The sequence below is a fragment of the Dermacentor albipictus genome, chromosome 3 (assembly GCF_038994185.2).
Source record: "Dermacentor albipictus isolate Rhodes 1998 colony chromosome 3, USDA_Dalb.pri_finalv2, whole genome shotgun sequence".
Lineage (NCBI taxonomy): Eukaryota > Metazoa > Arthropoda > Arachnida > Ixodida > Ixodidae > Dermacentor > Dermacentor albipictus.
In genome coordinates this window covers 54,211,904-54,238,206 of record NC_091823.1, presented here as the reverse complement: position 1 = coordinate 54,238,206, position 26,303 = coordinate 54,211,904, and the positions used below count along the sequence as shown (strand labels likewise).

Here is a 26,303-nt window from a genome sequence, read left to right as displayed (position 1 = left end):
CACGTCTATGAAAACAATAAGTAAGTCAAGCAACCTAATCTTGAGCGGTGACAACATATTGCTCACCTCTTGCATGATCCTCTTCTGCATCGTGGTGACGTCGACGTTATGCGGAACGTTTTGAAGGAGGATGAGACCCGACTCTTTTACTGCGCGAAGACAGAAAAGAAATGAAAGAAGCCGGGCATTAGAGAAGTAGTGCACCGTTGGACGACTCAAGGCAGATGTGTGACACTGAGTTAAGACGCGGAGCACCACCCAATTCTCTATCCCTGGAAACATCGGTATTGCACTTTATTTTCTAGTTCTTGCATTATTGCTTATGCAATGCACCTGGATCGGAAAGGTAAATACTTAGCAATGCGTGAGCCTGAACCGTCAAATTTCAGAGTCTCAGTTCTTAAACTAGAGGACAAATTGCCTTGCGTCGGGACACCAAGAAATAAAATGCGAGTTAAGTGCAGCACGCGTTTCAGTTGACGAAAGACACGACGCGTTATAGGAGAAAGTACCGTTTCCACCGTAACAGTATGCACTACTTCTATCAAATATCCTCACCACTCAACCACGAGTCACTGCCTGGACACGCACACTGCTGGTATCTGGCTTGCAAAGTGACTCAATAAATTTTATTAAGAAGAATTGAAACTACGAAGAATCATTGGGACCTTGTTAGGAACCATAGCCGACAAGGTGCCGATATTAACTACACTATGGGCATTCAGAATAACGACATGTCAATATATATATATATATATATATATATATATATATATATATATATATATATATTGAAGAAACAGAGTACGACGTACGGTGAATTAGCGCAGTATATTTCAAAGACGTTTAGGCTGGTGGACTAGCCTTTGTCAAAGGCTGGTCCACCAGCCGAAAGGTCAGTGAAATATACTGCGCTAATTCAACGTACGTCGTACTCTTTTTCTTCATTTTACAACCGGGGCCAGCATGATTTCCTCAGCCATAAATATATATATATATATATATATATATATATATATATATATATATATATATATATATATATATATATATATATATATATATATATATATATATATATATATATATATATATATATATATATATATATATATATATATATATATATATATATATATATATATATATATATATATATATGACAGAGCAGACAGAAATTGAGGGGCTCAATATATATTGTGGGGATGCGCGACTCTCACGCGTCCCCTGATATGTTGTTTTCTCGCATAGCTCCCGTCTCCTGTAATCTGGCTTCGCCGCTTGGCCTTACTGCGGCTGTCGGTATGCTTGCAGGGTAGTAAGAGAGATGATGATGATGTGTGGTTTTTTGTGGCGCAAGGGCCAGGTTTGGCCAAAGAGCGCCATGACAAGTTGTAATGTTGACGATGTATTATGGAAGATGTGACTTGGCTGTAAAGTGGCCTAAAAATATTCGCTGTAGAGTGCGTAAAATTAACTTGTTATAAAATTATGGCGATGACAGATGACGAATACTATGAACACTAAAACCCATCGTGAAAGAATGATGCAGAATAGAAAATATATGAGATGGTAAAAATGCCTGGAGCACTGTTGCCTCGCCAGAGCCCTTCAAACACAAGGGCCTAGAGGCACGTGCTACACGAAAGAACTATCGCAGCGCCATCCTCTGAAGAGAGGAGACGCTACGAACATGTTGGGCTAACAACATGCAACACAACATCTTTCAGATAACTTAGGACTGCGTTAGTGTCGAAGAGCGGTTCTGGGCCGAGTAACATTACAGGATGAAGGGGAATATGCTGCCGGTATGCTAACGGAAAATGTTTCTTTCTGTCAGATTCGGCTTTCCGACACTCCAGGAGGACATGGAGGACGGTCAGCCTCTCCCCGCATCTACCGCAAGTTGGAGGATCATTTTCAGTGAGTAAGAAGTTGTGTGTACCAAATGTGTGTCCTATTCTGAGGCGACAGAATAGGACATCTGTTCGCCGTGATTTTGTTACGGAGGGCCAAGAACCTAACTGTGGCTTTATCACGTGCAGTTTGTTATTTACTTCTACGTCCCACTTACGTTGCCAGTGGTTTCGCAGTTTCCTTCTTAAGAAAGGCTTCAGGTCCGTGACAGGGACCGAAGCAGTAGGACTGACTGTATGCAATGAAATTGATGTGGCCATCTGGTCTGCTAGAACGTTACCCTCGATGCCCCTATGTCCAGGCACCCAGCATATAATGACATGCTGGTTAGACATATACGCTCTACAGAGGACGGAATAGAGCTCAATAATTACGGGGTTTCTGTGTTTACAGTGCGACTTCAAGGCTTTTACCACGCTTAAGGAGTCTGTAAATAAAATTGTTTTTTGAACATTTGATTTTCTGATATGTTTCATAGCCGACAGGAGTGCATAGGCCTCAGCCGTAAATATGCTTGTTTCAGGGTGCAGTACACCGGATTCCGAGAAGGATGGGCCAATGGCTGCGTAGGACACCCCGGCATGCGACTTAGAAGCGTCCGTATAAAACTCTGTGCACGAGTACTTGTACTGGAGCTCCAAGAAGTGCATTTTGATATGTGTCTCTGACGCATGTTTAGTGACCTGTACAAAGGATGTGTCACATTCTATCAGCTGCCACTCCCAGGGTGGTACTAGCTTAGCTGGAGGCATTAGGCGTTGGTCGAGAATTGGGACATCCATTTCCGTGCTAAGTTCTCTTGCACGCAGTGAGAAAGGACGTCTCACAGAGGGTCTGTTATGAAAAAGTGTTTCACATGTCAAGTCGTTAACGGTTGTGAAACACGGATGTTCCTTATTAGAGCGCACTTTCAGAAAATAGTTGAAGCTGATGTAAGTTCTCCGAAAATGGAGTGACCACTCATCGGACTCAACATACAAACTTTCAACAGGGCTTGTTCTAAATGCCCCAGTGGCCAGACGGATTCCCAGATGGTGTACGGGGTCTAACATCTTTAGCGCGCTCGGGGCGGCAGAGTGATACACTGCGGCTCCATAGTCTATTCGCGACCGAACTAGGCTCCTGTAAAGATTCAACAGGCACTTCCTGTCACTACCCCATGTTGTGTATGATAGGATTTTAAGTAGGTTCATTGTTTTTAGACATTTTTCTTTAACATGTTTTATGTGAGGAATGAAAGTGAGCCTAGAGTCAAGAATAACACCAAGGAATTTGTGTTCTTTGCTGACAGGAATTTGGTGTCCGCCCAGTTCTACACAAGGATCTAGGACCAGGCCTCTCTTTCTTGTGAAGAGAACACAAGCACTTTTGTGGGGGTTGACCTTAAATCCGTTTTCGTCTGCCCACTTGGAAACCTTGTTCAAGCCCTGCTGTACCTGTCTTTCGCATACTGTAAGGTTGCAGGATTTGAAGCCTATTTGTATATCATCTACGTATACGGAATAAAAAATGGCAGGTGGTAGTGAAGCACGTAGCGTGTTCATCTTTACGATAAAGAGAGTGCAGCTGAGCACGCCTCCCTGGGGTACACCAGTTTCTTGCGTAAAGGGACGTGAGAGTTCATTGCCGACTTTTACTCGGAAGGTGCGATTTGACAAATAGCTTTCAATTGTGTTCAGCATATTTCCACGGATGCCAATTGCCGACAGGTCTCGTAAGATCCCGTAACGCCATGCCGTGTCATATGCCTTCTCCATATCGAGGAATATCGATAGAAAAAACTGTTTATGTATAAAGGCATCGCGGATATTTCCTTCCATGCGCACAAGATGATCGGTTGTGGACCGCCCTTCTCGGAATCCACACTGATAAGGATCGAGTATATTGTTGAGCTCAAGGAAATGTATAAGTCTGCGATTTATCATTTTTTCAAAAAGCTTACACAGACAATTAGTTAGAGCTATCGGACGGTAACTAGCCGCCAAGGAAGGGTCTTTTCCCTGCTTTAGGACAGGAACCACAATCGCTTCTTTCCATGTGGATGGGAGGTACCCCGAAGCCCAAATAGTATTGTATAGTGTAAGAAGTGTAACTTGTGCGTCAGTATGTAGGTGCCTGATCATACATGACTCTGTCTGGTCCCGGTGCAGTGCTTTTACATGTGTTCAAGGCAGCTCTCAACTCGGCAATACCGAAAGGCCGGTTATACTGTTCATTCTGCCTGGATTTCCGTATGATTGGCTGACGTTCTATTATTTCTTTATGCTTAAGAAAGGACTGGGAATAATTGATTGAGCTTGACACACGCTCAAAGTGCTCCCCTAGTGAATCCGCCTGGTCTTCCAGGGTTTCGCCTTGTGTGTTTACTAAAGGGAGGGAGTATGTTTGTCGCCCTCTTATTCTACTAACCCTGTTCCAGACTTTGGCCTCATCTGTATACGAGTTGATACCTGTTAAAAAGTTCTGCCAGCTCTCTCTTCTGGCCTGTCGGCGGGTTCGCCTGCCTTGGGATTTAACTTTTTTAAAATTGATAAGATTCTCCGCAGTGGGGGAGGCGCGTAGCAACCCCCACGCTTTATTTTGTTTCTTACGAGCGATCCTACAATCATCGTTCCACCAGGGAACACGCCGTTTGCCTGCCAGTCCATTTACTTGTGATATACATTTAGCTGCGGCATCTATGATGAAGGCTGTAAAGTACTCCACAGCTGCATCGATTTCTAAAGAAGACATATCAGCCAGCGAGATGTTAGTAAGTGTTCGAAATTTCTCCCAGTCAGCTGTGTCTATCTTCCACCTAGGAGCTTGCGGAGGATATTCGTTTTCTTTAGATGTTCTTATCAGTATAGGGAAGTGGTCGCTCCCGTAAGGATTGTTCGTGACTTCCCATTCGAGTTCGGGTAGTATGGACGGGGAAACTATGGTAAGATCTATTGAAGAAAAGGTTCTGTTTGCTAGGGAGTAATACGTGGGTTCCTTCTTATTCAGCAAGCAGGCACCTGAAGAAAAAAGGAACTGTTCAACAAGACGACCTCGCGCGTCTGTACGAGAGTCGCCCCACAGGGAGCTGTGCGCATTGAAATCGCCAAGAACAACATAGGGTTCTGGCAACTCGTCTATAAATGACTGGAATTCATGTTTGTTTAATTTGTAGTGTGGGGGTACGTAGATCGAGCTAATGGTGACGAGTTTATCCAGAAGAACAGCTCGAACCGCCACTGCTTCAAGGGGCGTTTGTAGCTGTAAAGGCTGACACGCAATACTTCTATGAGTAAGAATCGCAACACCACCCGATGATGCGATGGCATCATCGCGATCTTTGCGAAACGTAACATACGTACGGAGAAAGTTTGTGTGTTTAGATTTTAAGTGTGTTTCCTGTAAACACAGCACTTTTGGATTATGTTTGTGGATGATTTCCTGCACATCATCAAGGTTTCTAAGAAGACCTCTGACGTTCCACTGTATGATTTGTGTATCCATATTTAAAGTAAGTTGGTGCTGTGCTTACGGAAACGGCAGTGATGCCTTAGATTACAGAGCTCTTTCGAGGCCCTATAACCGGGGTTTTGCTCTTTCTGGAGCGTTCGAGTGAGCCTCGCCGCTCCTTCGGCGCTTGGTGCGCCTTGAGTTTAGGTGTGGTGTCCATTGCCTCGGGTGAGGCGCCGGACACGTGCTCTTGCGAGCGAGAAGTAACTAGAGAGGGTCCCGCCTTGGAGGGCAAGACCCTTGCGCCCACCAGCCCGGAGGTCGATGGGGCATTTTGAGGAATTTGGGAGCGCCGGCTGTTGCCAGCGCTAGAAGGGGCCGGGGAGGGTGGGGCAGCCTCGGCTGCACCCACCTTCGGGGTCGATGGCCCCGTCTGCTGGGTAGGCGGAGCAGCGCTAGCTGCAACCGCCGCGGGGGCAGATGGCGTAACTGCCGACTCACGGCTTGTGGGTCGGACAGCCGCCGGAGGCCGTTGTGACGCTGCCCCCTGACGCACCACTTCGGCAAAGCTGGCCTTAGGAAGGTATGCAACCCGCCTGCGTGCCTCTTTGAATGATATGTTTTCTTTTACTTTGATTGTGACTATTTCTTTTTCTTTCTTCCAAGACGGGCATGACCGCGAGTATGCGGCATGCTCGCCATCACAGTTTACACAGTGGAAAGCATTCTCACAAGATTCAGAGGAGTGTTCGTGCGCGCTGCATTTCGCACAAGTTTGGCGGCCTCGGCAGCTCTGCGAACTGTGGCCAAAACGCTGACACTTGAAACATCGGAGGGGATTTGGCACGTATGGTCTTACACGGAGCTTGATGTACCCGGCCTCGATTGACTCGGGCAAGACACTTGAATTGAAGGTGAGTATTAAGTGTTTGGTCGCTAGTTCTTTACCATCTCGCCTTATCTTAATTCTTTTGACATTTGTAACATTCTGTTCGCTGAAGCCCTCCAAGAGCTCAGCCTCAGTGAGCTCCAGCAAATCATCGTCCGAGACAACGCCGCGGGAGGTATTCATCGTGCGGTGCGGGGTTACTACTACTTGGTTCTCCCCAAATGATACTAGCTGTGGCAGCTTTTCAAATTGCTTCTGGTCGCGGAGCTCCAAGAGGAGGTCACCGCTAGCCATCCTCGACACCTTATATCCTGGGCCAAAAACTTCGGTAAGGGACTTAGATATTAGGAACCGGGAGATTGTTCGTACTTGTTTAGCTGGTTTTTCTGCGTGGATTACATGAAAGCGAGGAAAATTGTGGACTTGACGTCCGAAAAACTGAAAGGCCTCTTCGGTGCGCCCTCGTTTCTGAGGGCGATCAGGGAGTTTAGGGAAAGCATTTTCCATAGGTATAGTTGGGTTTTCGGCCGCGATGCCGACCACCCACCATGGAGCCCAACAGGGGGACGTGACAGGAGCTCCTGCTATAGAAACCCTGCCAACGCCAGCCGTACATCGCTGCTATAACCAAATACAGCATAACCAAGGCTGGCTAGCTACACAAGGTTAACCCTTGCCGCCGGGAAACTAGGAAGTGAGGAGAAGTGATGAGAAGACAGGAAAGATGAAAAAGGCAAGAGAGAAAGACGAAGATTGGAGAGGAGGACAGGAAAAGGCGACTGTCGATTTCCCCCGGGTGGGTCAGTCCGGGGGTGCCGTCTACGTGAAGCCGAGGCCAAAGGGGTGTGTTGCCGCCGCCGAGGGGCCGAAAAGGTCCAAACACCCGGCATTGGCTCAACCCCCAGGATCCCCTTTTCCCCGGACACGGCTAAGCCGCGCACGGCTACACGCGGGAGGGTCCAACCCTCGTGTGCTCGGGTCCGTGGTGTCGCCACACACCAAACGCCTGCTGACGCAGACGCCCCTGCGGGGGTAGTAAGAGAGATGGCGCGAGTGTTGCTCTGCTAACGCCACCTAACGGTGGGGTTACTTGGGCGCAAAAGGAGAGGGCTCTTGCTCTTTGGCTCGGAATCGGCGAGCGGCGCGGACGTCTTGCGTGCGCCGATCCATGCTTCTGCGAGACCGTCTCACGAGGCTTACCCCGGAATGGACGAACGCGCCACCGTTCACGTGACCGTACGCGCGAACGACCAGGCGTTGGTGTCCAGCATGGTGCGAACATATTCTCTCGTTATCCGGTCGCGGTGAGCCGGACTTCCGCGATTTGTCGCGCGGCCATCGGCATGTTTTGTGGATAGCAACTCGGCTAGCAGGCATTGGTCTATAAAAGGTGCAATGAATGCCCTTTTGATTGTTTGCACTATTGTGTTGTCGATCCTTTGTCCCAAGAGCACGGGTGAGAACCTCACAATATATGACAGAGCAAAAGGGAAATCGAGGGGCTCAATTTTGTTGAACATTACCATGTAAAGCCAACAGACGTGCCGGTTTTTTTAAATGTCTTGGTAACATGGCGTGCATATTAAACAAATTCTTTTGGTGTTTCAAAAGTTTCAAAGACGGCAAATAAACTGTGTGAGACATTGATAATGTCGTGAATAAGTTCCAAATAAGAGCAGCAGAAAATTGTAGTAGCTGCCTCCCGCATGTTACATACTGCGAGCAACAGGTAAATTTAAACAACTCTTTTTTTCATTATGTTCGCAGGGAGCGGTTTGCGTGGACCCATCGCATACGCGCTTGTCCACATCACGCATGCCCTCGTTATACGCGCGTGTACTCACTGCGCGGGTAGGAGGTGCAAATGAGTATGGCCACTGCCACCACGGCTAGCACTGGGTCCACGTAGCGCGGCAGCGCCCCCTTTCCGAAGTGCACGGCGCATGCGCAGCCCACCACGAGGAGGCAACCGCCGCACGTGCGCATCGCTTCCAGCAGGCACGAGCGCCAACCTGCATGCAGCAGCGGCAAAAAAGAAGGTCGCGCGAGCAACGTGTGCATACGACTCGGCACATAACAACGAACAGCAAGACCAACACGAGTTACCGACATTAAACATATTCAAAAAAGCGGAGACGGGATGGCATATAAAGTATAGACGTATATCGGAATACCGGAGTACGTATCTTTTTCTCTCGGGGTGATAAGTGAGCACGAAATGTTGGTTTCAGTTGTGAGTTTTGTTTTTTATTGTTCCTGTTTCATTGCTTTGGTCGATTTTCATGTGCTCCATGACACAAATGTCATTCATTCATAGTTGCGCATTTCTCGCAATACAGAATAGTCTTGGTTCAAACGTTTTCGTGTTAATTCATTGTTGCCAGTGCGTTCCACTGATTTATGTTGAAAGTTTTGTCGACAGGCAATGTAGCAATTATTACAGTGATGTTGGGTGAGATGTTTGGGCAGTTAGGGGAAGCGGGCCGATATTCTGTCAGGCATTAATTACCTTTATGTCTGCCTCCTAGGCAACCGTTCTGATGCCTAAATAAAACACTTTGACGTATCTGACAACAGAAGCACCGGTGACTATACACCTCGCAACGCTGTGGTGAACCATAACGCAGCACCAACATTCTTGCACTATTTTCCGTATACGACTTTTCGATAAGGGAACAAGCAAAATACCTTCGCGATGATTATGCCTCTGCCGATGAGCTTGTAGCAGTCTATAATGGAGGGGGACACAATCCATCACAGCAAGGAATGCTTTCAGCGCTTTCCTTAGTGTAAACATGTCACGCGTTGTCACGAGATGACGTCCTCGGCGCATCTTCGGAAGCAATGTCCGTCGGCACAATGCAGACTCCGCTATATATACTGCACGATCTGCGGTGCCAGCCTCCCCTAACTTTTCGAAGTGCGCTATTCAAATGCCAAGCTCTACGCTGTTGTGTATGGTTATTATGGCTATTACCCATAAACAAATGTACGGGAACACAACTCGTGCTAACAAATCGTAAGGGGGCTCGAAAGCAGAACACCTGGTTGTCTTTCCCGCAGGCATTGTGACATTATCTCTGAGACAGCTAGGGTGAGGTACGAGATTTGCAATTGTGGCACGGTTTAAGGATCGCATTTTGCTCCCACTCAGATGCCTTGAGGCTGATCAGGCATTGGAAAATACCGGTGCACGTATACATTAAATGCGATGGCACCCCTTCAAGGTGACAATTACTATATTCCATTTATTTAAAGCTGTCTCACGCACTTCCCTTAACATGCATCGGTTGCAAAAAAGAAACACACACACACACACACACACACACACACACACACACACACACACACACACACACACACACACACACACACACACACACACGCACACACACGCACACACGCACGCACACACGCACACACGCACACACACACACACAACGAAAAATTCGCAGCAGATGCAGGGGCATTTCTACAAGGGGGGTGAGAGGTTTGTTAACCATCCAAGATTTCCTACTGCCCCACCCCTCCTCCTCTCCTCGCCCCCTCTCCTACTACTATGGAGTGCGCGTTGATGAGCTGACCCTACCCACAACCTACTTCCTTCTCCTCTTTACCTCTCTCCCCCTACCCCTGATGCTGAGCAGCGCTCCCTCACGGGTAGCAGAAATAGCATCTTTTCACCTTCCTCCGAATCACTATATAGTACTTTCCTGCATCCCCAACCGAAAGTTAGAATCATGCCCTGCCCCCCCCCCCTACCCCCCCCCCCCCCCGGCCCAGAAGAAAAATACTGGCATTGCCCTTGAGTAGGCGCAGTTGCACAAAACATGCGCTGCTCCGTGCTACAGAGGAGCCTTTGACAGAGTTTAGCGTTTAGTGCTTGTCCCGTCGATCTCGTAAACGTATGTTTCGTGCCATTTTTTGGGTCTGGTACCAACCAACCCAACAATGCGTATTAATTAGAGAACGCTGTTGTTCCGCTCGCTGACCAGGACCAAAATCGCCCGTGCAATCCCCCCCCCCCCTTCAAGAAAGAAAGAAGGAAGGAAGGAAGGAAAGAAAGGCAGGGCGATTGCTTTGGCGTTCAAGCAAGCTCAACAGCATGCACTTACTAAAACGTGAAGGTGCTATGTAATTTCATGCATGAGTATCGCGCTCGCTTAGTTTCTTTGGTTAGGTGTCACAGTTCGCGCACGTATGTTGGGTGCACGGAAAAAGGAAGGCACGCGACTCACTCTTGGCGTCCGAGAGCGCGTGGTGCGCGTGCGTGGGCAGCAGGGACTGCAGCTGCTTGGCGCTCGGCTCGTCGGGCAGCTGCATCTGGCAGGGCAGCGGCGCCTGGTCGTCCTCCTCCTCGGTGCCGGACTCGGTGCCCACCACGAAGTTCACCTGCACCTCGGCGCCTTGCACGATGCGCAGGTTGCAGCCGCGGCGAACACGGGTGCCTGCAAAACGTGTTATACGAGCGGAGGTGGGACGACGCGTTTGACGATGCGCAAACTGCGATACTGACGTGGGAGACCCGTTTGCCCGACACATCGCGGTGGAGCGTATGCGCTGTGGCGTTACGCTGCTGAGCAGGAGGTAGCGGGTTCGACTCCCGGCCGTGGCGACCGCATTTCGGCGGAGGCGAAATGCAAAACCTTTCGCGTACTTAGAATTAGGTTCACGTCAACGAACATCAATTGGTCGAAATTAATCCGTATCCCTCCCTCGTAGCCCCATGGCAGTGTTACTTTGGGACGTTTAAAATAAATAAATCAGTCAATCAACTGTCCGTCTACAGCTGAAGGCAACAATTAAGTATACCATGCGATGGAAACGCGCGTGCCTGAGCGTGAAGAAACCAGCTGAGATAAACGTTTTCTACGTGGCATAGAAAGAGCTAGGCGCGAGAGCGGCCACATGCATGCATCAGTTTAGAGTGACTTGGGTTAAATGGAAGATGTGGCAAGAACTGTATAGCGGGCTTGTCCGTAAACAATAAATTGCTAAATAATTAAGCGAAGACGAAATGAATTTGATGCATAAATGCAAGTGACTTTCGTAATAAACCACTTCATTTTATTCAAGCTCCTAGAGCATGTCGCCGTAATGACGCGTTACTCCGTGGCCTACACTAATGGCGCTCAGCGGACCGCGAATTACGACAAACACCAATTCCTATACTGCAGCGCTCCCAGGTGTCTCTGTCGCAATTGTCGCTTTGCGATGACCCTTCCACCGAGGTACGCGTCACATTAATTTTGACTGTCCCGCTTCCATCCCGTCTCGTATATATGCAGCTTTTATTCTTGCAACCAGACATGCACGGTGTTAGATATGGCGCCGTTTCCTGAGGCTACTTCGAGTTCCCCAAACCACTTCGAATCGCAGCACAGCTAATTGAGGAATGCAGAAGCAGGAAAGCACATTCCAGAGGAGCACCAGACAAGTGCAAACAAGTTTGCGGCCCCCAGGTCGTGCGCCGCCGGGATTAGAAGGGGCCGTCGGACAATAGAGCCCAATCATCGCCCCTCTTCGCCTTTGAAGAAGGCATTTGCCACCACTGCGGAGCCGAGCCACCGGGAGCAGGTGGACCCTTGTACAATGGAGCATCAGCGCCCCCCATCCTTCTCCACCTTAGAAGAAGTGGATTGCAATTCTGCGAGGCAAGAGCGCAGGGGGATCAAGTGATCAAGAGAGGAGGACCAGGCGCCGACTCTCTTCGCCGGGTATGACACCATCGCACGGGCGCCTACCATTGGCTGAAAGTGGCGTCATCTGAGCGGACTCTCCCATTGGTCGAACATGACGCGACTTCCAGTGCTCGAAGGGTTTATAAGAAGCCTTCCAGAGAGACCAGAGCATTCCTTGATTCCCTGATTCCCTGATTCACCTCTCTCGAACTTCTTGCCGCGGGCCGCAGCGTCCGAGTTGCTGCCGGCCCGTAATGACTGTACAACTGTTAAATGACTCTCACTTCCCTGTATATAATGTAAAATAAACCCTCCCGAGTTTGGGTTTTCATCCCGAAGTCCGTCCCCCAAACCCTACAACGGGCAACTGGAAAACGGCGCAGTGTGCCCCCGCCAATTCAAGTTAATTAGTGCAGGTTGTGAATTACTAATCCTATTGGCGCTGAAGCTTTCGATTTAACTCGAATTCTCTGTTTTTGACTTATATGAGACAGTGGCCACGACAGAGTGGTTATGGCGTTGCGTTGCTTAGCCCGTGGGCACGGGATCAAATCGCGGCCGCAGGAGCGCACGGCAAAACCACAAATGTGGCAGTGCACGGTGACGTGGGTTGAGCCTCGTTTTGAGTCGAAGAAGCGCAGACAAAGATTACTGAGGAACATCGATGAAAAATAAATGGGCAGCTAAAGTGCGCGAGCATCTGTAACTGAGAAGCGTGTACACAGACTGCAGGAAGAGGTCAAGAAAGTTAGCAACCAAGTACATGGGTAATTGAAAGTTTAAATAGGCAACCAGCAGGAGTCATCAAAGTGAGAGAAACCGAGACAGCGAACTGGATGCAAAGAATCGAGACATAAAAGACAGTGGAGCTTTACGAGAACGAGAAGAAATAAAGGATAAGGGAAAGTGCGTACGATAACACAAATGGAAGTTTTTTTTTGCTATTTTAGGCTCGAGCTGGTTGTCTAAGGACAAAAACGTACTGGTGCGAACATTCTCAAGAAGACGAGGCATATGTCTGCTGCAGCGAAAATCAGGAAACCATTCAGCACATTCTCACGAATGCGAAGGTATTGGCCGTGTGAGACCCGTAGGTATACATACACCTTCCAGAAGCGTTTGGATTTAAATTGGAAGGGAAAATCAACTGGTCACCAGCCGAAATAAGAAAGATATGTTTGGAGTACTGGTAGGGGAAAAAAAAAGCAGGGAAGAGATTGATACGACCGGATCTGTTACAGACATAGGTAGCGGTATATATAGGTGGATAGAGAAGTTTTGAGGAAGAGAAAAAGAAAAAAAAAGGATTAAGGAGATGTATAAAAATGCTAGAATGATAAGCACGTATAGCCCACCTAATTAACTCAAGCAGGCTAGGTAACTGTTTGCCACCGCCCCGCTTCAGAGGGGGCGCCAATAAATCATTATCAGCATCAGCCGCGATTCGATGGGGGCGAAATTCAAAAAGCGTCCGTGCATTGAGTGCACGTTAAAAGTGGTCAAAATCAACCCGGAGTCGTCCCTACTGCGGCGTGCTTCATAATCATATCGTGGTTCTGGCACGTAAAAAAAAAAAACGGGGATTTAATTTTTCTTTAGAAACGCCGCGTGCGGTGTTTCCCCGTGACCGAACCCACACGTATAGTACGCACCCCCGATGACGATGTAGCAGACGATGTCGACGGCCAGGCCGAGGATGCCGAAGAAGAGCAGCAGCATCGGGTAGTGCGGCTCGGTGTTCTCGTGCGACGCGTGCACGATGGTCTGCACGGCCGCCACCGAGATGGCGAAGCAGAGCGCCATCAGGAACAGCATGTTCACCAGCGTGCCCAGGACCTCGACGCGCGCCCAGCCGAACGTGTTCTTCAGCGTCCGCTCCTGGCAGATCTGCGGTGATAGTGATTTAAAGAAAGGAAGGACGCTTGATTCTGCAAGCCGCGAGGGAGCACGGCGAAGCGTCGTCAGGGGAGAGGGAGTGGGAAGTGAAAGATGATAGAGAAAGAGGGAGGATGTGGCCTAACAAACTCCACTATGCGCGACAGGTAGCAGTCCTCAGTAAGCTCCCAGATCTGCGGTGCGTGGGACGCGCCCGTCCGAAATGAGGGGCGCCGAACTTTTTTTTTTTCCGTTGCGGGTTTTGTTCGCAACTGGCAGCGTTTGGCCGAAAATATGACGTAAGGCATTATTACACGCCGTTGTTAGGTGTCAGTGCGTTTCACCCGTATTGCGCAGATCGACCTTATAGGTGCCCGGCGTGGACTGCCGAGTAATGGACAAGTCCATAGCGCGCAGCTGTTTCTTCGCCAACGCGACGAGCCATTAGTTCTGCACAAGCTCGCGAGGTGGAGAAAGATTCGCGAGAGAGAAAATTGTCGCCCATATCCGTTTGTACAAGAGGAAGCTACAAAGCTAGCGCACAGGTTTCTCGGAAAGAAAGCTTCGCAGTTGAAGAAAAATTCGCACTTGTACAGGGGTCGAACCCGCGCTAGACCAACGTTTTTCTAGGGCGGTCGCTCTGCCATCTGAGCGAACCGGGAAACTAGCATATCGCTGAGCGAGGACGAATTAATTGACAACTCGAAGCACAGGGACATTGAATACGGCCAAACATTTCAGCGCGGAGGAAGATTGGGGAAGGCATGACATATTCAGTGTCCCTACGCTTTGAGTTGTAGAATAATTCGTCCTCGCTCTACGATCTGCCAGGCCCTCGGTTATCTCAGATGGCAGAGAGACTGCCTTGGAAAAGCGATGGTCGCAGGTTCGGCCCGTCGACCAGGACGAACTTTCCTTAAACCTTCCTGTCTGAAAAACCCGTACGGATGTCCTTTGTAACTTCGTGGTATATCGGGTGAAAGCAGTTTTCCTTTCAATATTTTTATTATTATTATTTTTTGCCAGCGAGCCATGCTGCTCTCATTTTAGGGCCCGAGGGAAGCTTTGTGGCGAGTCTGTTTTAAGGACAACTCATTTAACTCACATACAGATAAAACAAGCAACAATGCTTGAAAATCTGAGATGCGAGCATGAACTGATACACATATATTGGGTCATTTGGATATCAAGGACACGGCATGCCCTCAAAAAAGATACAATTAAGAATTTTATGAATCACATTCAGTCGTTGTTTCGTCTATAGCCTTTGCGTAGTGACATCCGAAATTTCGAGTCCGAATCGCAAGCTTTTTTTGTTTAGAAAAAACCCGATTGCGTTCCAAGAAATGAAGCTGCTAATTCAGACGAAACACCTAGATTCTTAGCTGTTCATCTGTACACACGTCTACATTAACAACTCTCGCATCACGAGTTGCGTGTCTAACGACACGTCAGCATAGCGTCACGTTGTCACTGCCATTCATTTGTTATGCGCACGTTTTTTTGTTTTTTTTATCGTAAACTTCCATTCTTCTTTTCGAATTTTTCTTATCGACATGAATAAATAACGAGAAGTTGGCGCCCAGCTAAGGTACCGACAGGCTACGTCTTTTCACATATAATGACAAGTCGCAAAACGTAAATAAATAAATAAGTAAATAAATAAATAAATAAATAAATAAATAAATAAATAAATAAATAAATAAATAAATAAATAAATAAATAAATAAATAAATTGGCGTTAAAGTAAATCCTCGCAAGATAAATTTCACAAGAGAATACAGATTAAGGGGTCACAAACACTATAGATGAACTACATAAACACAAGAAGTCGCGAGAAAGAGAATTTGACACAATTATCACTGTTTCGGAACGAAAATGTCTACAATGTCACACAGACATTCATTTTTACTTGTTATGTGGATGTCTGGGGCGTTGTATACTCATATTATAATAAATTACACAAAACAGTAGAGATTAGAGGAAGAAAAGGCGTTACTTAAACACAAACAAAAACACTAAATAAATATAGTGTGGCAGATAATTATATATTTCAAAACTCTCTTTGCGTCGCTTTGAGGGAAGGATATCTCTATTACCGACTAAAAGAAACACCGAAAACATCGCTTTTCTTGAAGTTCGCCTCGAACCGCCACTGCAACGGTGACGTCAATGTTACACCAAAAAGTTCAGTGCATTTCCTCCTACGGCCAACCTTTCTGCTTTTCCTATACTCTCTCTCTCTCTCTCTCTCAGTATCCACATATTTCGGCCGCTTTTGTCCTTGAATAGTCCCAAATAGCTACCGAAACTGATTCCCCAGTACCTTTCGAAAGCGACGTGACAAAGTTTTATCGGCAACACAGTTAACCATAGGCTCGAACATCGCCAACTTGTGCAGGAATGTCAGGGTCACGTCGTCATCCGTAATTCGTTTTTTTTATTTTTTCCGTCTCTTCCTCTAGCTTACCAAACCTGCTCTCATGCTAAGAGCGGATTTCTTTCTTGGCATCGTAGACGGGTAATTTACTGATGCAGCTCAACTTTCTTTTTTCTTCCCCTTCTGTATTCTCCCTCTCTTAGCACTTTAACGTTCCCTTAAGCTACAACAGATCGAGGAGGAGAGGTTGAACCGCGTACGTGGTGGCTAATGACGAGCAGCACCAGCGCCAGCACGTTGTACAGCATCTGGTAGGCGTAGATGAGCAGCACCAGCGAGTGGGTCACGTGCGACGCCACGATCTCGGCCAGGAAGAACAGGCCCGACAGCACCAGCGCCGCGTAGACGCGACCGCAGCCGCCTCCGCTGCCGCCGCCACCGGTCGCCGTCGCCGCCGCCTTGGACATGTCGACTGCTGTGGCGACGGGACCGCCGCCGCCGCCGCCCCGGGTTGCGGAGACGCCGGGCGAACTCGCTGGCTCGCCCTGCGAGTATACCATGCTGCGGTTCAGTCAGACTGCCTAAACCTATCGTTATATATCGCGCATCGGCAGCAGGATATGCTGGTTGGCTGCTTTGTTGGTTGGTTGGTTGGTTATCTTGTGCGAGTGCATGGCTCGTACCCGCTATGAGTGATTGGCCACTTTGGTGGGTTAAAATAATTAGTAGAGTTTAAAAATGAGACACTAATTAGATATGGCAAATAGATAAAAAAAAAGGACTGAAGTTAGACAAAAATCTAAGAATTTAGTAAGGAGATCGTACTGACTAAGTTATATAAACTTCACAACAGCTGCACCGACATCCACATGATAGGATGTCTTAGATAGGATGTCATCAAAGATAGGATGTCCTAGATAGGAGGCTCCCGGAAGATCAAATCTGGATAGTCCGGCTGGCCGACGACGACGCCAAGACTCAAGGTCTGGCCGCCGCCTGAGAAAGGGCTCCGGTGGGGCTATAGTCTCCCCCCTTCCCCCCCCCCCCCCGCCTCCCTCGACCCCAGCAACGACACTAAATAAAGTTTTCTCTCTCTCTCTTTCTGTCCCAAAGACATAATATCGGGAATGGTAAGATTCTGCCGGATTGCCCTCAGTCGCTCACTCACAAACGCGGTCTTGAGCCACCATTTACGTCTATTCTCTCTCGCATTTCCGAATCCCAGTCGGCGCAAACGTAGACAGCGACAAATTCGAGCATTTCGCTAAATTCGCTAGCTTGTAATAAAAAAATAATGCACTCTCGACCGACCTAATACCGCGAAGCCCTGGCGCGATAGCTGACACGCGGAGCGATTGGATAAACTTTATTAAAGGTCCTGAAAGACGCGCGTCAGCGCGCAGCGGGCATCTCCCACATAGGGACCAGCAGGGAGTACCTGGCGGCCGCTGCGCGGGCCTGCTGGGCTGCCCATCGCTGGGCTTGGAGTAGCGGCCTTCGTAGGGTCTTCTCCCCACTTGCCCGAGGTAGAGTCGGGCGGATCGAGCGTTTCTATACCTTCTCAGAATACGTGTGCGAGTGTCGCCGTGACCCCGCACGAGGGGCACGCGTCGTCGAGGTATAGATAGATGTCCGGGTAGACGATGTGCAACATGGCAAGGATGTGATACAACGTCAGGAGATCGCTCCGCGATCTCCTGGCGCAAGTAAGATTTCATTCATCGTGAAAGTGGATCTCCCCGGTGGTGAGGTCGAGAGACACGGCCTATTTCGTCCTCTTTCTTTCCTAGCCCGCCTTTACATATCCAATCTTACAGTAAGCCCGAAAAGAATAAAAATAAAAGAGAGAACGCTCGACCCCAAATGTGTGGCACAACCTCCTTCAAAAAAAAAAAAAAGAACGAGAAGGCTAAATAGAGGCAGGGAGGGGGGGATATTAAATGTTCGCAGTGAGAGTCAGTCTCGCAATATAACGACCTTCCTATCTGAAGTAGATATATAAGTTCACCTAAGGACATCGCGCAGGCAAACATATTGCGCTGGGTCTCTTCAGCGGCGCCGTGGCGGTCAACTGCGAAGCGTTGTCGGAATTGAAGTAGGAATTGGTTTACAGTTAATTTTGTAATACGGGGGTCGCTGCGCTATAAACACACGGACAACAGAAGTAGAAATGGACAGGACGCGCGCAGTGTCGGTTTATAGTGTTGGCATTTATGGGTTTGTCCCCGGTTCAAGACGATTTACGGCGTTGATAAAAGCCGGTGCCATTGTTATGCCGTCGTGAAAGAAGTGAATAAGAGGAGGGCCAATTTGCCATGCAGTTCGGGATGTTCAACAACGTTGACTATTATAGTGGCCGCGACAGTATTACCAAAGCCGCTGTTTGATACATGATTTAAAGGCTTTAAAAGCAGACCTCTAAACCCGAAAACGAACATTCACTTTGCAAATGCGAGCTAGTGGCCCTTCTGAGAATGCTGGCAGCGAACATTATTTTTTGGGAAATATTGATAGCATTAATTATGTCTTATTCGCTCTAAGTTAAATTAGTTTTTTTTATATGATATGTTGTCCCCTGTTCCTAACTTATTAAACCTTAGATGCATAGCATTTAATTACCCTGTTCACATACATTTCAAGTTGTGCGTTCCGATCTGCGTCATTTCTTATTTCCATTGTAGTTTTTTACTGTGTGTTCCCTCCTACATGCCTCACTTACTGCACCTTTGAGTGACTTGGCTCACAGAATCGTGACGGTGCACTTTCGTTGTGTTAATGTGATCTGACCTTTACGTTTGTATGCCCGTACATAACCTTCCCCATATATTAACGTTGCGTCTCTTACATTCAGTGCCTCCTTGCCGCCACGTTTTTTTTTTACTCTTTATCATTTACATGAGCAAAGAAGCAGCCTGCTCTTCTCAAAGGTGCCGACATCTTCTAAAAGATGACGCATTCAAGAAAAGTGTCGAGGGAAATAACAGTACGAAGATGCACCGTGGCTTCTGAGGCGTTGTCGTCGTGGCGCATACAGTCTTCGGAGGCCACAGCAATATTGTAGTGCCTGCTGACGATTTGATTCGATTGAAACGATTCGTGACGTCACGCCATCGTCGTGCCGTTGTTGTCACTCTCGTCGTCAAGTAAACGCAATTGGGCGAAAGCAAGGGCGAAAAGCTTTTTTTTTTTATTCCTTAAAGGGACACTAAGGTGCAAAATGATTTCTTCTGCATGAGTAAATTACCGTTCTGCAACACCAAAAACACCACTCTTACAACGATAAGACGTTTGGTAAGCCAGAAAAAGCGCAAGAACGAAATACGGGTGGCGACGCCTACTTGAGTGCCCGCACCTGGGGGCTGTGACGTCTTGGATTTTGATGGCATCTACTACAGCTTACTAATTATATATAGTGGTACAGATTGACTACATTGTGTTATAAAGGAACCAAATATTAAACATGGCAAGTTTCGGGAACCTTTAATCAGCCAACTCGGCCCAAATGCGAAAACATACTTTGGAATCCCTGACGTCACGCTGACGTACCGGCGCTGGGGTTTCGGCGCGAAATTCAAATACTGGTACTTGGACCTTCATTTTCTCATCTAATAATCAAACTGTTTTTTTGAAATGACTGCCTGCAGGGTTCTCAAACAATACTCCATTAATCTAAACTGATTTATTGTTTCGCTTTAGTGTCCCTTTAGGGCTTCGACAATCGCCGTGCACATGAATGTAATGAAGATCGCGTCCCGCGACTGGTGACTTCTGCGGATTACGCGTGTTTTTAGCGCCGAGCGCACTAAGGTCACTGTGTGACCTTTCACACGGCCGCAGACAGAAGCGAAGATCCTTTGTTAAGAGCCTCTAGGGAGCGAACGGCTTAATGCTCGAGCTGCTGCATGCAGCTATCTCGGTAGCAGATAGGCGGACGAGTCTATACCGCGTGATGCTGAGCAAACAGCGATAAGACGAACCCGGCGCTTCGTAGTCCGCGGTTCGTCGCGGACTGCGGCGTGCGAGTTTCACGAAGGGCCCGGGAACGTATGTATACAGGACTGGCACGGCGTTGTTGGAGTGCGTGAAGATTTGCTAAAAGGCGTACAACTAGCAGATTTGTTTTTAATCTCGAAGCTCGTTAAAGAATGTAAGTTGTTTAAAATTAAACGGTGGCGCTTGACGGGCAGAAACTGCACAATAGGTTATGCGAGGGATGCCGGAGCAAAAGCGTCCCCTGTGAAATGGGAGGGTGACAAATAGCCTGCTCTAGCTAATGAAGTTATACTACATCTATGGCAGTTTAGCGTTTTGCATATCTTTATATTGTGAAGTTGGTTATGTTTCTCTAAACGACCCATGCTCCATCTGTACTCTGTTCTTTTTTTTCTCTTTTTCTTTCTTTCTTTCTTTCTTTCTTTATCACCACAGCTCTAAACATCTCCTTGATTATCTCAACCGCTAATTAGTTAAACCTTTCTGGTGCGAAATTTCTTTTTTTCGATCAAGTGAACATATTGTATCACGCGCATATGAATGGACGTAAGAAAAAGAAAAACAAAGAAAAAATATTCCTACTGAAGTTTTTGGCAATGAATCGAAGGTTTTTCTCATGAACCGCCACTCACTCAACTCGCTGTGTTGTAAGCAACATGCGGTTCTTCAAACTTCTTAGTTCACGATCATAATGGTTTGAAACAGGGCCACAGAATTTAAAGGCTGTGTACAGAAAAAAGTCCTAACCTCGGCGGGATGTTACGCGCATGGACATTTATTAGTGAAATATTACGGAGAGTCATACATCCGGCAGGAAGTCGACGAATTGTGCAATTATATAGCATTGTTAACACGCGCGTTTACGACAATAGTTGTGTTGTTTGCTCTTCTCAATGTCGGTATTTTCTGCAAAGCATAATGACTGCACCAGATAGGAGCTCCCATCAGTTCTGAGCGCCGAATTCGGAATGATTTGGCGACCTGGGGTTCTTTGACATGCGCATAAATTTAGTACAAGAGCCTTTTTTGCACTCCGCACCCATCGAAATGCAGCTTCCGCGACCGAGAATCTAATCCGCAACTTTGCGCACGTATACGCAGAACGCACTCCTCCCCAGCACAGTGACGGGTGAAACTTCGGCTAGCTGGTGCCACACGAGCATGATATGCTGTCATATAACCACAACGAAGCATGGCACGACGGATAACAACAGCGCTGCTGCTTAGAACGTATAAAGGTGCCTGTTCGCGGGAGCAACCTTCGCGAGCATGGGAGCAAACGCGGCCCCAGAAGGGATTATTGGCTTCTCCCAAATGTGCACACTGTAAGAAAGCAAACGCTAGCAGGCACCACGGCCGGTCTGGAGCACGCACATACTCGCAGTCCGGCCGTGCAAGAACGAAGCCGGGTGGCGTTTACCTCGGCTGTGTGCCGCGAGCTCCGTCCTCCGCCCCCTTTGGGCTGCTGGTGGAGGGCCCGCATTCTCGAGGGCCACCGGCCCCGCGGTCGCATCAGCACCCGTCGGTCAACTACCACCTGCGGGGCTTTCGCGGCCGTTCTGGAGGCCCCCCCACTTCGGGTCCATCCCCTCCCCGCCGATTCCGTAGAAGCCCGCGTTGTTGGGCGAGAGCTATGCGGACGACGGACAATGTAACAGCGTGCCTCGCTGCTCGGGAGAGTGCGATGGGATTTCGTACTTTCCCTCGCAAATCCCTTCTATCCAGCTCGGGTAACAACACGTTAGCGAGATGACCCCCCGTTAACCCTCTCTCATCTCCGATTATTTTTGCTCTGTTGTTTGTTCTTCGCTATCTGGTAATTCGCCCATCAGCATATTTGCATCTTCGGCCGATCTTCGCGCCGGCGATGCATGCGGCTGGTGTTGTTTGCTTGTATACGCCGCGTTTTCCCCCTTGCCACGGCGCCTCTTGCGGTGGGTACGTCGTTCCGGGTCCCCCGGTCGGAACGAAAAGCAGCGAGAACAGTTGCGCGGTCTCCCGCTGTGTCGGGAACGTTCCCAGGGCTCGACGGGATCGAGACGCCGCTTTTCTCTGGGCGGACTTCAAGTTACATCAGAAAGCGGCGAGATCCTCTGCTTCCCTCTTTATGACTCTCAGACGGTCTTCTTTTGTTTTTTGTCAGAAGCACGTTCTCTGGCTTGTTCTAAACAAATGGCATGTGACAACAATTCTGTCGTCGCTCCGATAATCAGTGGCTTCACTGCTGAGGAGCTCCGACGGGGGGCGTTCGGGTGATCTGAATATTTCTTCCGGCTGCGGAGCAGACCTCAATTTCGTGCTCTAGGCGTCTCGAGTTTCGCAGAAGCTTTCCATTGGAAGCGTTGTTTTACTTCCCCGACGTGGCAGGGTACTCTGTTTCCCCGCGATCTCGCATTCGTGACAGCGAGCCAAACCTCCGGAGTAATTTCCTTTTTTTGGCAGTACGCGAGATTAAATTCCTCTGCGTTGGCTTTCTGATTCGACGAAGAACAACGCGGGTGGGAGAAAAACCTATTCTAAGTAGCAAAAATGTACTTTTCCTCAACGAAGTATGTAGGCCATAAGCATGGCTTATCGGATGAAACTTCTGGCAGCCGAATTGAACAGTGCAGCTCAGCAGTGCCTTGTGGGTGGAACGAGATACGAGGTCGCGTTTAGCAAAGCTTCCTCTGAGCCATCCGCCAACCCGAAACTAAATCTCGGAGCGATGGCTAATTATTGTAAATAAAGGTGCCTTCAGCAATACGGTACGTCGTTACATTACTTGAACGCTAATCGCATTAACGTCGGCATTCATCGTAAAATGAATTCTTCCGCTTTTTTTTTTTCTGAAACACTTGGAAGCGAGCATCCGCATTCTTCGGTAGCACTACGCACTCAGTTTGACCGATCGTACCTTTAGGCGGCACGGAGCCTTAATTAAATTCGGAACAATGTACAGTGTTTGAGGGGTCGTCAATTAAGTCTGTTACGCATCGCGGGCAGACAGACGGCACCGAGCTGCGATGTCGCTTGCTCTCTTCTGACGTGTCCCTTCTTCTGCTTGCGTTACTTTCTGCGCCTTTTTTTTCTTCTATTCCGACTACAATGTAAGTCATCTAGCCTTGGCGGCACCCGTTGCCAACTGCCACACAGATCACAGAGCCGCGACTCAGGGGGCCGAAAAAACACAGAAGGCGAAGCGACTATTGTACGAGCGCCCGCCATTCGTTTGTTGGCAAGTTAGTCTTTCGCTCGATTTTGAAGCAAGTTTTATTGTCCGCAGTGCTGACAGCGAAGGCTTACTCGCTTAATGGGGAACCATGTTTTTCATTTCATTTTTTTTCATTTTTTAAATGTCGTCGTTAAGGCACATTTTTCTAAGGCCATATTTTTTTTATTTTCCGATGTGCCAAGCTTCCCGGGACTGTGCTTATTCCGGAGCTTATTTCCTTAAGACCATATCTCTAATACACACGTGCGGACATTTACATGCGCGCACTAAACGCATGGCATGTGTTTTCAAACTCACTCAACCTCTGCCATAGAAGGTACATTCCCACGACCCACACATGACAGGTATACTGAAAGGTTACAGTGACAGCGATTATACTAATTAATACACACTTTGGTTTATCTCATTTTTAAAACTTGTCTCTGTGTCATTAAAGCAGCTGAGGCAATCGAGCACATGCGCGGGCTTCCCAATTGCTGACTGGATAGCCGCAGTGCGCAATGTCTAACGAAACAATCTTACGAACAACATGCAAACAAGTTAATAAAACGTTCTTGCTTCTATTCATAAATTGAAACCCACGGACTCGTAGACTTGCTGCGGACTGCGGAATATATACTATATATTTGTCCAGAAAACTGCGTTGCAGGTGTATAAATCATATAGAACCTGGTGGAACGAACCGAAAGACTCGAAAACGGCATCATGGACAGTGTCGACGATCGTCACCAACAGCTTATACACTCACGCAAGTGTGAACATCCGTTTTTTACCATCGAAAACATGATGTGCACAAACCAGCGAGTCCCATTGGGGAAGGTGGAATCGGTATTGAACATAATGAAGGAACCAATTAGTGGCACCAATCATTACGAACTGAAAAATAAAGAAAGATGCGTGCAAATATATAGGGCGTCCATGCATGTTATATCTGAAATGACAAAACACGCGGGCCGACAAGATTGTCGAAACAGGTTCCGCTTCCGTGCTACACGTGCTCGGGTAACGGCGGGAGATTATGCGAGACTGCCTCAACGAACTTCTTTTTAACGCGACAAGCGTTAAGGGCCCAGTGTCGCAAAAGACCCGATGTCGGCGTCGGACGTAGCTTGGCGAAAAAATAAATAATTCCGAACCACAACCACGCAGGCCCTCCGCGTTGCGCGGATGCGTTACTGAACTAATTGAGTTCCTCAAAGTAAAATACGTCACAAAAATCGTCAAGTGCGACCAAAACACAACCTATACAGACATGATAGCATCGGAGTTTAATTTGAACATACCAGAAAACATAGTTATGTTACGCCGGAATTCAAACACAAAACCCATTTTCCGGGCGGCCCGGCCCGCTCGGTTCCTCGCAACAACACCATCGCGCTCGGCACCGCGCATAAAGTGGCGGTTTCCGGGAAATGTGACACGCAGTCAGGGATCTCTGAAATCTATCGCGTTCCACTCTTGAAGGCGAAGATTAGGCGTCATCAAATATTTTTCTTCATTCATTGAAACAAACTGTAACGTAAACGAATATTGAAGGACATGAATAAAATTTCATTCGACGTTTATTTTAAGGCGAAAACCTTAGATCTCTATGTTTCAAGGTCGCGTTGTGAGGTGCAGAAAATATCACGTGACCCAAGGAAAGCCAGAAGCGAACCAAAACATATCCAGCCATGTATAAGAGATTATTAACGATGAGCAAAATTAATTATTGGTTAGTGATCGTATTACGGTGTACAAAGGTCTATTAAGGAGAATTAAGGTGGTTTAAGATGGATGAAAGCGGATTAAGGAGATTAGGGTGGATTAAGGTGCATTAAGGAGGATTAGCATCACTTAAGGTCGATTACGATGGATTAAGATGGATGAAGGAGTATTAAGGTGGATTACAGTGGAGTAGGGTGGATTAAGCTACATTAAGGTGCATTAAGGCAGATTAAGGCGAATTACAGTAGGCTTTACGGGGCTTTCACCTCCGCATCTCTTAGGCGATGGCTAAGGACACCTGGAAATTTTTTAAAGGCGATAACTGCGTGCTTGTCAAACATCACGGTAAATAACGGCGATCAAGAGCGAACTGCACTGCTGCTAATGCAATTATGCAGTAACTGGACCCAGGGTTTCGTAGAATGTACGTATAACTTGAATTTACGTCAGATATAACGTGCAGGTGACCACGTGCTGTCTTTGCGCAAGCATATATCGCGCGTTCTTCGTGCAAGACGTGTTGCCAGTGAAAGCGAGGCAAGAAGGTGCAAGTAGTTCGCTTAGAAAGCTGATAGTTCTAATGTACCGCGACCTCCTCACTTATTCCAAGACATGGAAGACGTTCATGATGCAAGATATAAAGAATATTTGCCATACACAAAAAATAAAAAAGATTCAGAGAGCCAACAAAGTCAAATATCAGCATACAGGAAAGACACACTTAAAAAGAAATCAACGGAGCGCTTACAACTCTTTGGTGCGAGCACAACTGTCGGTGCCATTTAACTAAATTTGGGAGAGTTTGTGCACTTTTCCGATGGAGCACGTGCAAACGGGCCAGTGTGAACGCACTCCACTGGGAGCGCGTGCGAGAACCCCTTATAGCGGGGTCAAATGCGGGACTACGACTCTCTCCTCCGGTAGAAGTTGCGAGCACTCCAGGTGTTCTTAGAGCGCAGCTTCGGGGAAAAGAAAACAAGCGATACGCACGGTAGTAGAGATCGCCGGTGGCACGGCTGCCGCGGGGCCATCATCCATCGCACCGGCTGTCATTGACATGCTCGTGCGTACACACCCGCGGCGCAGCGATAAACAGAAATAGCGATGCCGTGCAACGGGCTCGGGTGCGCTGCTGCTACTTCCCGGGGATCTACAAATGCAACACGCGACGCGGTCGCAGCGTGAGCTTGCGCGCACAGAGCGGCGTTTCGCTCAGCT

General features: G+C 47.9%; 1 protein-coding gene across 3 annotated transcripts in view; it reads right to left on the bottom strand.

Annotated features, from left to right (window-relative positions):
• The window catches only part of LOC139057394 (proton-coupled zinc antiporter SLC30A1-like), a 65,782-nt gene that overhangs the window by 13,792 nt on the left and 25,687 nt on the right, over window positions 1-26,303 (bottom strand). For 2 of the 3 annotated variants that reach the window (XM_070535477.1, XM_070535478.1), the window contains 5 exons: window positions 16,432-16,716; window positions 13,569-13,803; window positions 10,474-10,683; window positions 8,080-8,247; window positions 67-149 (listed from right to left, as the gene is read on the bottom strand). In XM_070535477.1, coding sequence (XP_070391578.1) covers window positions 67-149; window positions 8,080-8,247; window positions 10,474-10,683; window positions 13,569-13,803; window positions 16,432-16,716 — 981 coding nt within the window. Of the gene's footprint in view, window positions 1-66; window positions 150-8,079; window positions 8,248-10,473; window positions 10,684-13,568; window positions 13,804-16,431; window positions 16,717-26,075; window positions 26,233-26,303 lie in introns of those variants that run through there. The other variant, XM_070535476.1, reaches the window with a different exon arrangement.